Source organism: Dendropsophus ebraccatus, chromosome 8 (genome assembly GCF_027789765.1).
Source record: "Dendropsophus ebraccatus isolate aDenEbr1 chromosome 8, aDenEbr1.pat, whole genome shotgun sequence".
NCBI classification, from domain to species: domain Eukaryota; kingdom Metazoa; phylum Chordata; class Amphibia; order Anura; family Hylidae; genus Dendropsophus; species Dendropsophus ebraccatus.
The window spans coordinates 17,639,779-17,651,818 of NC_091461.1; the positions used below are offsets into that span (position 1 = coordinate 17,639,779).

The following is a 12,040-nucleotide window of genomic DNA, read 5'->3' on the forward strand; positions in this document are numbered from 1 at the left end:
AAAACTGACTTGTTATATATGTTCAAGTTTTTACGATTACAATGATATTTAACATGTATTGTATAACTTATATTATGTGATGGCTTGTAAAACATTAAAACCATTGTTAACTAATGTTCCTTTAAAATTTTTCACTTTGGGATTCTTTGGCGCCTACGCCTTTTACCGTGCAAGATCAGGAATGTGATTAATAGGTCGGGCGATTACGCACGCGGTGATGCAAAACTTATTTTTATTTATAACATGGGAAAGGGGGTGGGGGGATTCAAGCTTTTATTAGGGGAGGGTTATTTTTATTTTTTTATTAACACTCCTGGGAGACTTCTAGTATAAAAACATACTGCTCTCTCATTGAGATCTATGCTAAAATAGTTATACAGCATACATCAATGAAATAGGCACTATCGCTTCCGGAAGCAATTGGAGTGCTGAGCCGGGATCAGAGTCATTACGGCGCAGACCCCGGCTTGGGTCGGACGTGTGGAGTGGTCCACCCCACTAAACAAGGGAAGGGCTGCATAAGGTAATCTGATGCAGCTGTCAAAGACTAATTTGTTTAAGCATGTTATGGTTAAAGAAAAATGTATATTTTAATAAATTATATATATATATATATATATATATATCACACATATATATATATATCTAGTAAATCATTAAATTTCCATCATTCCTCTCTCCCACCATCCTATTGTCTCCACCGCACACAGTTGACTGACATCTCCATTACGGAACCACCTTAGTATTGGATGGGCGCTAGGGGTTATGGTTAATCCATTTCTCCTGGCCAGTGACGCTCCACACAGCATGTGCAGCTGCAATTTTTTTTTTTTTGCAAATGCACAGCGCAATTGGCAGCAGATCTTTATTTGCTTTGCTCATCTCTTATAGTCCATCATGGTTCATACTTTCCCCCTGACATATCAGAAAACAGTTGGAGGAACCCCAAGACATCTTAGATAGTAGATAGTCCTGCCATCCTATCTAATGTATATGGGAACTTTTACTGAGTAGGTCCATGTCCAATATTTGTAAAGTTTCCACCATGAAGTTTGGTCAATGGTATTTGCAATTTGTGTAAGGGACTCCATTTGAAAGGCAATATCTGCCATAGTGAAATTATGGAATGTCTATAGAGGCCCCATTAGACACTGCAAATGGGTCATAGACCATAGTAGAGACCAATTCATTCTGACATGGCCAGCTGGACAAGGAAACCATTGTAACAGGAAATATTGGACACAAGATGTTTCTGGTTCATCTATCTAGGAATTTTGACAACTAGGAAACAATTGGAGCCCCAACAGCAGATTTTCAGATCTGCAAGAATACAATACATAGTCCCCATGGCCATCTGGATGCCTCAAATTCAAAGAATCAGCCTCCCGATTTTTTAATAGGTAGATAAATAGGGGCAACAACTAACATTTAATTCACATTGTATATAGAGCCTTAAATCTTGCAGTTTTTATTCTGACCACTAACCCTTATAATAGTCAAACTACCAGCACTCACCATGTAGCTGAAATTTGCTGTAGTTTCACCTTCTTGAAGACCCAATTGACTAAATATGTATCTGGCTGTAAGAGAATAAGTTTGTCCACATTGAAGCTCCTCTTTCGGTCCTTGTATCTGCACAAAGCTCCCAGACCGAGAATAGGCGCGTGTGATGGAGTAGTAGTCATTGGAATAAGTCGGAATAATAAAGTTGGAATCATAACATTGTTCAGGATTCTTGTAAATGAGCTGGAAAGAAAGAAAGTTATTGCCGCGTGAAGACTGCAAAATAGACATTTTACTTATTTTGACGTCTGTCGGAGTCCCGGGCTTACATGTAAATATGCAGGGCTGGACCCAGGTAAAGAACTTTCTATTAACTTCACCATATACAAGGTGAATATATAGAGTGCCAGTAACCTTTTGATTTGAACTGTTATCGGCTATGAAATACAGAATGAGTGCAACCCAAGATATCTAGGCCACTAGAGGATCGATGACCCTAGGGTTGGTCCCATCTCCACAAGTTAAGAATTTCTGTATGCATAAAACAGCACCACAAAGTCTCAGACTGATATTGTGCAACAACGTCTAATATTTAATATAGTAATGAAATGCCTACACCAACCCCTAAACGATGGTCACATCTCACCTGTATACCGATTATTGGTTGATCCAATTCAGATGTATCTAAAAAATCTGTAGCTTTGCCATTGGCATCGGTGGTCAGATTCTTAACAGTTACTCCATCTACTTGCAGTTCTATTACTTGGTAACTCAATGGACTTTGACGACCATCCTCGGCAGTAATCTGAAATAACGCATATACAGTGTTATGGCTATGCTTCTATAGGAGTTCTGGGTAAGGTTCCAGGTATACTCATATGGAGTTCCTGGTACACTCCTATAAAGTTCCTGTGATCTAATTTACAATAGAGCAGCAGTCAGTCAGTGACTGATGCCACCAGCATCATCGCTTTTTCTTAGGAGAGGATAGCCACCATTTCCCTTTCATTCCCCTTTGCCTTTGTTTGAATTGGAGTGTATAATTTTAGAGGTTCATACAGACAGTACAAAACAGTGCTGTGGAATATATTGGCAGTATACTGTATAAGCTGGAAGCGAGGAGTCAGCTGATTCATTGCCCAACTCACCTCTACATAGTAGGGAAGTCCTCTTTTGTAATATCCCTCCATGTTCTCACGATTAAAGTACACTTGACCCAACTGGTTATTAATACTGATGACCTTAGACTCCATCACTTGGATTCCTGTTGAAGACAAAGTAATAAAAAAAAAAAAAAAAAAAAAAAAAAAAAAAAAAAGTATAAAATCTGAAAGCTGTAGAAAATTGGAAAGATTTGATTAAAGCATTTGATGCCAACAGGGAAGCCAGGCAAGACATTGGCACTGATCAGACATTTACCTGAACCAACTTCAGTCACTGTTAACTGCATAGCAAGTGACATGCTGTATCCTGACCGATCCAGCTGGAAAGGGGTCAAGTCAAGCTCTCCACTGAATGTACCATTGGAATCCAACTGCAAGGCAAATTTTTATTGAGATCTAGTGTCAATTTCATCACTCAAATCTGTCTCTAGATCATATTCTTAGGGTATGTTCACACTGAGGAACTGAGGAATGTTTTCCCGCTTTCAATTTCCTCTTCCGCTCTGGTGGAATAGGGTTGAAAAGTAGAAATTCAAAACCCCCAATGACTTACGGGATTTCTTGAACAGAATGCATCCGAAGAATTGAAATGTCAACTCTTCAGGTAGAAAGTAAAATTTGTGGCGGAACATTGTGTGTAAATTCCGCCATGAGAACAGAGCGGAAATCCCGTTGATCGTGATGTGTGTATTCAGCCTGTAAAATATGTACAGGGCAATAACCCAATTAAGCACAGATTCAGCAGATTCCTTTTGCAGTGCCTGTAGAAGATGCGATCAGTCGACAAGTGGGCTTTTTCTACCCCCACTTCTCAGCTGGTAACCGATCGGCCAAGGAGAGTTTCTAGCAACGCTCCTTGACGATATATCGGGCTGTGTAAGAGAGGCTTTAGTCAGAAGCTGGTAGAACTTGCTGACAGATGGGATGAACCAAGCATTCTAATGTGTATGGAGACCTGACTCTTTCCTATTAGTCCGATATACTGTATACTGCACACAGACAAGGGTAGATAATGTTGCCATATGGTGGCCAAACATCCATTGGGTCCCATAAATCCTACATCACTAATGATGGAGTCAGTTAGCAACGCATACCCCTGTATATAGAGACTTCCATCAAAGGTAGACAATATGCGAGCACTAAAGTCTAAGCAAACATGAGTATATGGATTGTTTTGTTCTTCATTACCGCTATATCTATTATACTTCTACATGTGAGGTTATTGACCAGCTTGGTTGAACTTATCTGCCACAACAAATATGGCACAAATGCTGTTTAAATATGGATTTTAGAGTATGCAAACATTTAAGCACTGACAGTGCTGCTGCAGTGTGAATAGAGCCCAACAGTGCCATGTAGTTTCCTAGAAGGTCTGCACGATCAATGAACTTAGAATGCAGCTATATGTCTGGTCACAGGTTTTGGCCCCATGTATAACTGAAACTACAAGCTGGAGAAGTCCAGGCCATCAGATCCAGTGGTGTCCACATGGGAAGTGAAGGTTTCTTGTACACATACCCCCATCCTCATATATGGTATACATCAAATAAGTTATAAATGAGACTTACAGTTCCACTCAAATAACTACACAAACCATCCGGGTTCCTGTTGCAGGCATTTCCCTGGTAAAAATTTATTGGTGTCCTGCACACTCTACCGGCAACCTTCCCGGGAACTCCCTGACCATAGGTGTACCTAGGACACAACACAGAAAACATGACTAGCGTGTGTGATATAAATGATACAAACTATGAACCTGGTTCACACACTGCCAATTTGAAGAGTATTCCTAGTAGTGCTGAACGAACACCAGAAGTTTGTCTGGGTCCCCAAACCAGACGTCTGGAGAAACTGGATGCCGCCCTGAGGAGTCATGGAAAACATGGATATAGCCATAGGTTGTATACATAGGTTGTGGCAGCCTTAGGATGGCACCAAATTTCAGGTTTGGCACCCAGAGAAATTCCTGGTGTTTGCTTAGCACTACTAGTAGATTCAGATAAGATTTTACTTATGGACTCCATGATTTGGTATGTGGTGAGGCAATGCATAATTACTAGAGATGGAGCGTTCCAACCAGACTTCGAAGTTCTGTTTTTAGATTTTATAGTTTAAAGCATCTTTATGATATGGGGGTAGCGTATTGGTTGAATTTAGGGCTCGCTCATCTTTAATAATTACTTGTCCAGCAGAACTTACATCTACACACACACACTATTTTATTGGTGAAGTGTTCCCCTTGTAAGATGAAACATTTGACATGGCTAAAGTTTAGAATTGGGGTCCGAGTGTTCAAAGCCAGGATCAGTGTGGTTGCCCGCACCACTCCCCAACGTGCTGTGATCTCCGTCTTTATGAGCATAAGATGCTCCATTATAAGCCTGTGCAGGTTGGTGGGGAATGAAGAGCACAACTGCATGCTTCTCAGCTTTAAAATTTGGATTGGTTGAAGACTGAATGTTCAGTCCCCCAAATCTAAAGACTTAAGTCTTTGCTTTTTTAGGGCACTTACTTGGCAGTAACAGTGTATGATAAGGTCTGGTCCAGGATAGTGATGGAACTGGGAGCAGATAGCTCCACTCCAAAATTAGGCAAAACTGAAGGGAGAGGAGACAAAAAAAGTGTGAGACAATGGAATGGAATGAGGATTTTTCTGTTAAGCTTTTTTGGTCTGTATTATCTTTTTGTCTGGGTCAGCCTGACAGACATGTTGTATGTTTCTTATAAAAGCCATTTTTCCCTGGACCCTGTGAGGTCAACATTGACATTGAGTAGAGGCATTTATTGGCGATTCTGTAAACGAACATGTCCTCTGTCCTTGTGGGCCGAATGGTAACTTCCTTCGCATAGAATGTAACAGCTATGCTGCAACTTCTGATTCAACAAGTCTCTCCTGCAGGGGCGTAACTACAAGTGGCTGGGCCCCATAGCAAACTTTTGATTGGGCCCCGCTTCCTTCCCGACTGACCCCAAGCTGTCCACCTGGTGCTGAAAACTATGACAGTTCAGGGGGCCCAATGTATTGCAGGAGTGGGCAATGGGGCCCCCCTGATGTGGTGGGCCTCATAGCAACAGTTATGGCTGCTATAGTGGTAGTTATGCCCCTGCTCTCCTGCTTTATAGGAAGAGGCAGCACTCAAATATATAGATTTTTAAAAAAATAAGTGATTTATTCACACGATGCACAACGTTTCACTCTCTCAATAAGATCTGTTTAAGGCAGCCTTGAGCAGCACTGTGCCGATCTGCAACCTAGTCTCTTGCTTAATACCCGTTTCATAACCCAAACAAAAGCAAGTGCAGCTGCATCCCCCTCTCCCCGTCTATCCGTTACTGTTTTACTCTAGAAGGATTGTGTGTGTGTTGACTGAGGTTTCTAAACGTTTACAGAGAGTCCACTGGCAGGAAAAGGAGCAGTTTGCTATAAAACTTATACATGAGGTGAGGAAAGGTTACTCAAAAAAAACCAAAATAGTCAATTACTGTAGCAAGGAGATTCTATTACATTGGCACATACCATACTCCTCAACCCTGAAGGATTTAGAAACTAGGTTTGTAGACTCTTTTTCAATCTGTATTGTGTATGTTCCAAAGTCAGGATCATCTAGTATATCAAATGATAAGGAAAGAATACTGATGGCTGTACTTTGGTCGTTCCACTGATAGAGACGGTTTCCAGAGGGATCCTATATGTACACAAAATAAGTAGGTATGCACAAAAACTATAAATACTGAACTACATTATGCCAAACTCAACATGGCCATGCCACCCCCCACAAAAAAAAAAAAAAACCCACACAATGTACCAATTTGTAGAGATGCATAACTAGGCAATATTCTTTGTTTTATACACTTGGGGACACGCTGATACTACAAAGATGCATGAGGCTTGGGGTATAAGAGCTTGATGCACATTAGGGAGCCCATCGAGAACTGGGTAGGGGGTTCAACCTGTAGCCTCTTATGTCTGGGTGCCAGGAAATTAATAATGGGCTCCCCCAGATTTTACAAGCCAAGGACATAGCCCATTCATGCATAGAACACACATTACTTACCTTTACATAAATTAGTGGATACTAAAGGAAAAGGGAGAAAAAAAAAGAAATTGTTATAATGGGTAAAAATGTTAAACTAATCCTATTGTCACTAGGAGAAGGGGGGGGGGGGGTTAAAAGCCTAAAAGGTTCCCTTTGGACATGCCCCAGTGGTGGAAATCGTCGGCTCCTATATACATACACACACACCATAACTACTATAATACTGCTCCTATATACAAGAATATAAAGACTATAAGGCCATGTTCACATAGCGTAAGACCGGCCGGGTCACAGAGCAACTGGTCTCTGCAAAGATCATACCTGCCTGTACTGCAGTACCATCTGGATGATCTTTCCTGCCGCAGAGTTCTGATGTGGGCGCACGTCCACATCAGAACTCCCCATAGCACATTATGAAGTGTGCAGCCGCTCTCTTCATAGTGTGCACTAACATGGTTTCCTACGTCTTGCTATTCACTGAATAGCGGCTGCAGAAAACCAACATGTCAGTTCTTTGCGGCACCGCGAGGGGTCCCGACCGGAGCATATACTATGTATACGCTCCGGCTGGGATCCCATAAGACACCCAGCCAATGTATTTTTTTGTATTTACAAGCAGTTGTCGCAAATTATGGCAACAGCCATATAAATATGTTGTGTGAACATAGCACAATACTGCTCTATGTACAAGAATACTGCTCTGTGTACAAGAATATAACTAAGACATGGAGAGAAGGGAGCGGCAGCACATCCCACATACTGTATGGCTGATACTAATGCCGCTAGGTCTATTTTGAAGACACCAGGATGTCGGTATATAATTTGATCAAACCATATTGCCCCATGTACCACATGCAGGTCCCCTGGTGATGAGTGGTGCCGGCTGGGTTTTGGTCCTGTGACATTGGGGTTGCAGGTCCATGGCCTCCCTTCCCTGCATGTGCATGCTTTGTGGGGTTGGCGGTCACTGACTGACACACTGTGGAGTTAGCGTAGGGACCCATGTAAACCAGGGGACCTGCACATGGTACACGGGGAAAAATGGTTTGCTCAAATTATATATACAGACATCCTGGCATTGGTTTTTAAAATAGGCCTAGCGGCATTCGTGTCAGCCATAGGTGGGATGTGCAGCCGCTCCCTTCTCTCCATGACATTTTATAACTACTATACGCTTTATACATAAAATAAAGCTATAATATAGCCCCTTAACGTGAAGACAATACAGACTGACAGATTATACTCACATTCCTATCCACTGGCTTTAAATTATTATCCAATTCAATCACATTAAACCGCACTGTAGAATAAAGTGAACAAATTGTCATGAAAACAAATGTTAAACCTCATGTCGAGTGATGAGTGTCGAGTGATGAGTGAACAGTGGAAGAGTGTCTGGTTTGGCCAGGACTATGGCTGTATCCATGTCTCCCAAGACTCCCTCCGACACCATACAATTTCCAGACGCCGTGAGTTGAATGCAGAGTGTTTGGATTCAGCCACGCAGCCAAACCCGCACATTTTTCCGCTGTTCACTCATCACTACTCATGTGAATTGTTCCTGATTAAACTATTCCATAGTTAATGGTATGTCTGCAAGGCTATACAGGGATTGTATCCTGCTACTTTGTTAGAATCCTCCCCCCACCTGACAATCCTTACTGTAATAGCCATTGCTTGTTCTGGTTTACTCTGATTTTTGCATTCAGTTTTGTTCCATGGCCATTTTGACAAAAAGCAGTGCAGCGATATTGGCTGCCACTTTGGAACAAACTACCCCGATTCCAGCGTGTTCAATCAATAATAGTGACAGTAGGGAAAAGAAACAAACAGGGGACAATCATAGAGCTTCTTTATATTAATTTTGCAAGAACGTTTGTTGCAAACAAATAAGATACCCGACAGGTCCATTAGAAATCAGTTACAAAAGCAAGTTAGAAGTGTAAATGTACCTTTCTGTCCAGGTTTGTAGATGGACCTTTCCAACTGGATTATTGTGCCTTTGCCTGTAGGAGCCACCACCACGGCCCTGCGAGCTGTATAGGTGAAATTGGTGGCAATGGCAGCAATTGTGAGAAAGACCGGAACGGCATCAGTTACTCTTGGGACCTGAAGAGAATTAAGGTGAAAATGAAATTCTAAATAAAAAGGGAATGAAAACTCAGTGGATCTCTATAGGAGGTCTTTGCATTTCAAGGGAGGACTGGCCTAAACTACAAAATTTGTTATCATAAAACTTTCAGATTGGACCTTGCTTTTTATCAAAGATTATAAAATTCAAGATCCGGAAACCAACCTGGAATTCCAAACATCGGAAAGTGTCCTCAGCCGGGATCTGCTCGTTGAGGATTGTGAGGTTCACACCGCTGACCTCAAGGATAATAGTAACATTGACAGGTTCTGAGTGGCGAAGAACCTCCAAGCATCCTTTGGCCACATCTTCACTCATCAGAAGTCCGGGAATGGAGAAGGCGCATTGTCTACAGAGAAGCAAGACATAGGAAGGGATTTGGAGGAAGGGATTTGGAGGAGAAGCGAGACATAGGAAGGGATTTGGAGGAGAAAAAAAAAAATAATAATAATTATATATGTATATATATATATAACTTTGGATATGAAATATGAGTATGATAAAAAGAAAAAAAAAAAACACAACAGCTTTTCCCACATAATAGTCTCCTCTTAGGCAAGTAGTATGGCAAACTCAAGAACTGAATGTGAAGTTGGAGTGTAACAAAGTAGAATCCATTACTTCTTTACAAGTTTTGGAGTTAACAGCTTTCACACGTACAGGATCCGCAGCAGATCCCGTACGCGTGAACAAACCCTTAGGCTACATTCACATTACGGTGTTACTGAAGATCATCCTGGTCAGTGCTGCAGTACAAGCCAGATGATCTTCACTTCTGCTAAATTCTGATGCACCAGTGGGTGCCCGCATCCAAATTCACCGCTGCACACAATAGAGCGAGCGGCTCCGCCCACTCCATTGTGTGAACAGACATGTCATCTGCGGACGCTATTCAATGAATAGCAGCCGAAGAACACTGACATGTCTCTTGCGCGGCCGGATAAAATCCTGGCGGGAGCGTATACAGTGAAAGGGTTGTATAAATCACCATGCAGTTAGTAGTTGAATACATGCAATACACACCATTAAGAACACTGCCCCACTCACATTGCACCAATCGGGCCCATCCGCTCCATTGATCATCATTATTAGAAGGGACAGGTCTGCTTGGCACAATTTGGGGAGCAGGGGGGGGGGGGCAGTGCTTGGGTTCAGCTAACCTGCTAGTCCTGCTTCTTACAGCAAAGGGTAAAGAAAACAGTAAGGGCGCATTCACATGTTCCGCAATCACAGTCCATGCATTGAAGGTGTGCTACAGACAAGAGTACAGAACTCTCAGCATCATGTATCATGATTAGGGATGAGCAAATTTACAGTAGGAGCAAAGCGCTTTATTCCTATCTGTATTCCGCTCATCAGGCTGTGGGGCCTCCCTGTGTGATAGTGCCGCACTGTGTGCAGAACGAGGAGCTCCTCTATAACTCCCTGTGTAATTGGGGCTTTAGTGGTGTAAAGTCAAACTGTAGGTTGCAGCACATTGACTTCACTTGTGCAGCTGAGAAACAAGACCTAAACTAAGTATATCAGATGTCCTGCTGATAAAGACTACAATGGCCGACCATGATCTTCCAGGAGACCCCTTTCTGGTACCCATAGTGTCATTGCACTGCTGTGTGGGGAAATACAGTATCTTCAGTGTAAAGAGCAAGGAGCATGGCTATGGCCCTCATCACATCATCCAGTCTCATGGCCACATTTGGCTCTGAGCACTAGAATTTTAGTCATCCCGTCCCCCCCATTTCTATTCTCAGGGGACATTTTTCTAAGTCAAAGCACACTCAGGTTATGACTGCCCCCCCCCCCCCCCCAACCACAAAACAACAAAAGTCCAAAAAACAATGAATTTTGGTCACAGTCCAGAAAAGCTACAGGTCATGGTGCAAAATGATGCACACCTAAATAGATGTAATACTAAGAGGTCAGTACACAGAATGTTATTAAAACAATAAAAGTTATTCACATACTTAAGCTGCCATCATACCCACCCATACAATACATTTGGCATGTTGGCTTTACCGTATAGTGAAAAAAAAAAAATAGCTTTTTTTTAATTTTGGGATTTGGAATGCAATATAGGCCAAGCTAGTGGATACCAATGAGAAGTACAACTTGTCCTGCAATCCAGCAGGAAAAAAAAAAAAAAAAAAAAAAAAATCTTACAGGTCTTAAAAAGGAGCAAAAAACTTATAGCAAATACTTAAGAAGGGTTGAAAGTGAGCATGGTTTAGCAGGTGGGGTATGAAGTCCAACAGACAGATCTACCATACCTGCAACCTTCAGAAATGGACCTAAGTTGTGGCATAACACTACACCTGCTCCTGTACCCCACTTATTACCAAACTTGTAAATCTTACTACGAGATGACTTACGGCTCTGCTCTCCCTCCAGCGATGAAGCCCAGGAGAGCTGCACTCAGGATTATCACCTTCAGGTACATGGCGATAGACAGGCTGAGCTCTCACCTGCTGCAGCACATTGCTCCCCACCTGTCTATATACACCTGGGAGGGGGCGGAGACTCCTGGTTACTGTGTAGAGACCTCCTACCAGAAGCCTTGTTAGTAGAGAGCATCTGTTCTGGTCATTAGTAATGGTGCGTTTACACAGGCAGATTTATCTGACCAATTTTGGAAGCCAAAGTCAGGAATGGACTTAAAAAGACAGGGAATCTCAGTCTTTCCTTTATGACCTGCACCCTGTTTATAGTCTGTTCCTGGCTTTGGCTTATAAAATCTGTCAGATAAATTTCAGTGTAAACGCACCATAAGGGTCCATTTACACAGAAAGATTATCTGACAGATTATCTGCCAAAGATTTGAAGCCAAAGCCAGAAACAGACTATAAACAGAGAACAGGTCATAAAGGAATGCATGAGATTTCTCCTCTGTTCAAATCCACTCCTGGCTTTGGCTTTGGCAGAAAATCTGTTAGATAATCTTTCTGTGTAAATGGACCCCAAGAGGCTGATGGAAATATCACAAAAACAAAGCTGCAGTGAACTGGCGTCTTTTATGACTGCCCCAAAATTATTACATTTTATTCAGGAAACTGGGTGAGAGCCAATATTGCAACAGAAAAGAGTGCCGGGTGTGGCGCATAGCCAGATGGTACTAGGGCGGATATTGTGGCATGAAGCACATGTGGGCGTGCTGGGCTTTGTTGTTCCCCAGCCTTGTTACTGGTGCACATGCAGGAGGGATCCCAACA

The 12,040-nt window shown here is 42.2% G+C and overlaps 1 protein-coding gene across 1 annotated transcript in view; it reads right to left on the minus strand.

Annotated features, from left to right (window-relative positions):
* Window positions 1–11,271, minus strand: part of LOC138799978 (ovostatin-like) — a 34,205-nt gene extending 22,934 nt beyond the window's left edge. The window contains exons 1-12 of the mRNA XM_069981786.1: window positions 11,204–11,271; window positions 9,000–9,183; window positions 8,656–8,812; window positions 7,951–8,003; window positions 6,722–6,742; window positions 6,184–6,352; window positions 5,179–5,263; window positions 4,235–4,361; window positions 2,923–3,037; window positions 2,652–2,767; window positions 2,150–2,308; window positions 1,516–1,746 (exon numbers count right to left, since the gene is read on the minus strand). Coding sequence (XP_069837887.1) covers window positions 1,516–1,746; window positions 2,150–2,308; window positions 2,652–2,767; window positions 2,923–3,037; window positions 4,235–4,361; window positions 5,179–5,263; window positions 6,184–6,352; window positions 6,722–6,742; window positions 7,951–8,003; window positions 8,656–8,812; window positions 9,000–9,183; window positions 11,204–11,271 — 1,485 coding nt within the window. The remainder of the gene's footprint in view (window positions 1–1,515; window positions 1,747–2,149; window positions 2,309–2,651; window positions 2,768–2,922; window positions 3,038–4,234; window positions 4,362–5,178; window positions 5,264–6,183; window positions 6,353–6,721; window positions 6,743–7,950; window positions 8,004–8,655; window positions 8,813–8,999; window positions 9,184–11,203) is intronic.
* Window positions 11,272–12,040: the final 769 nt, after the last annotated feature.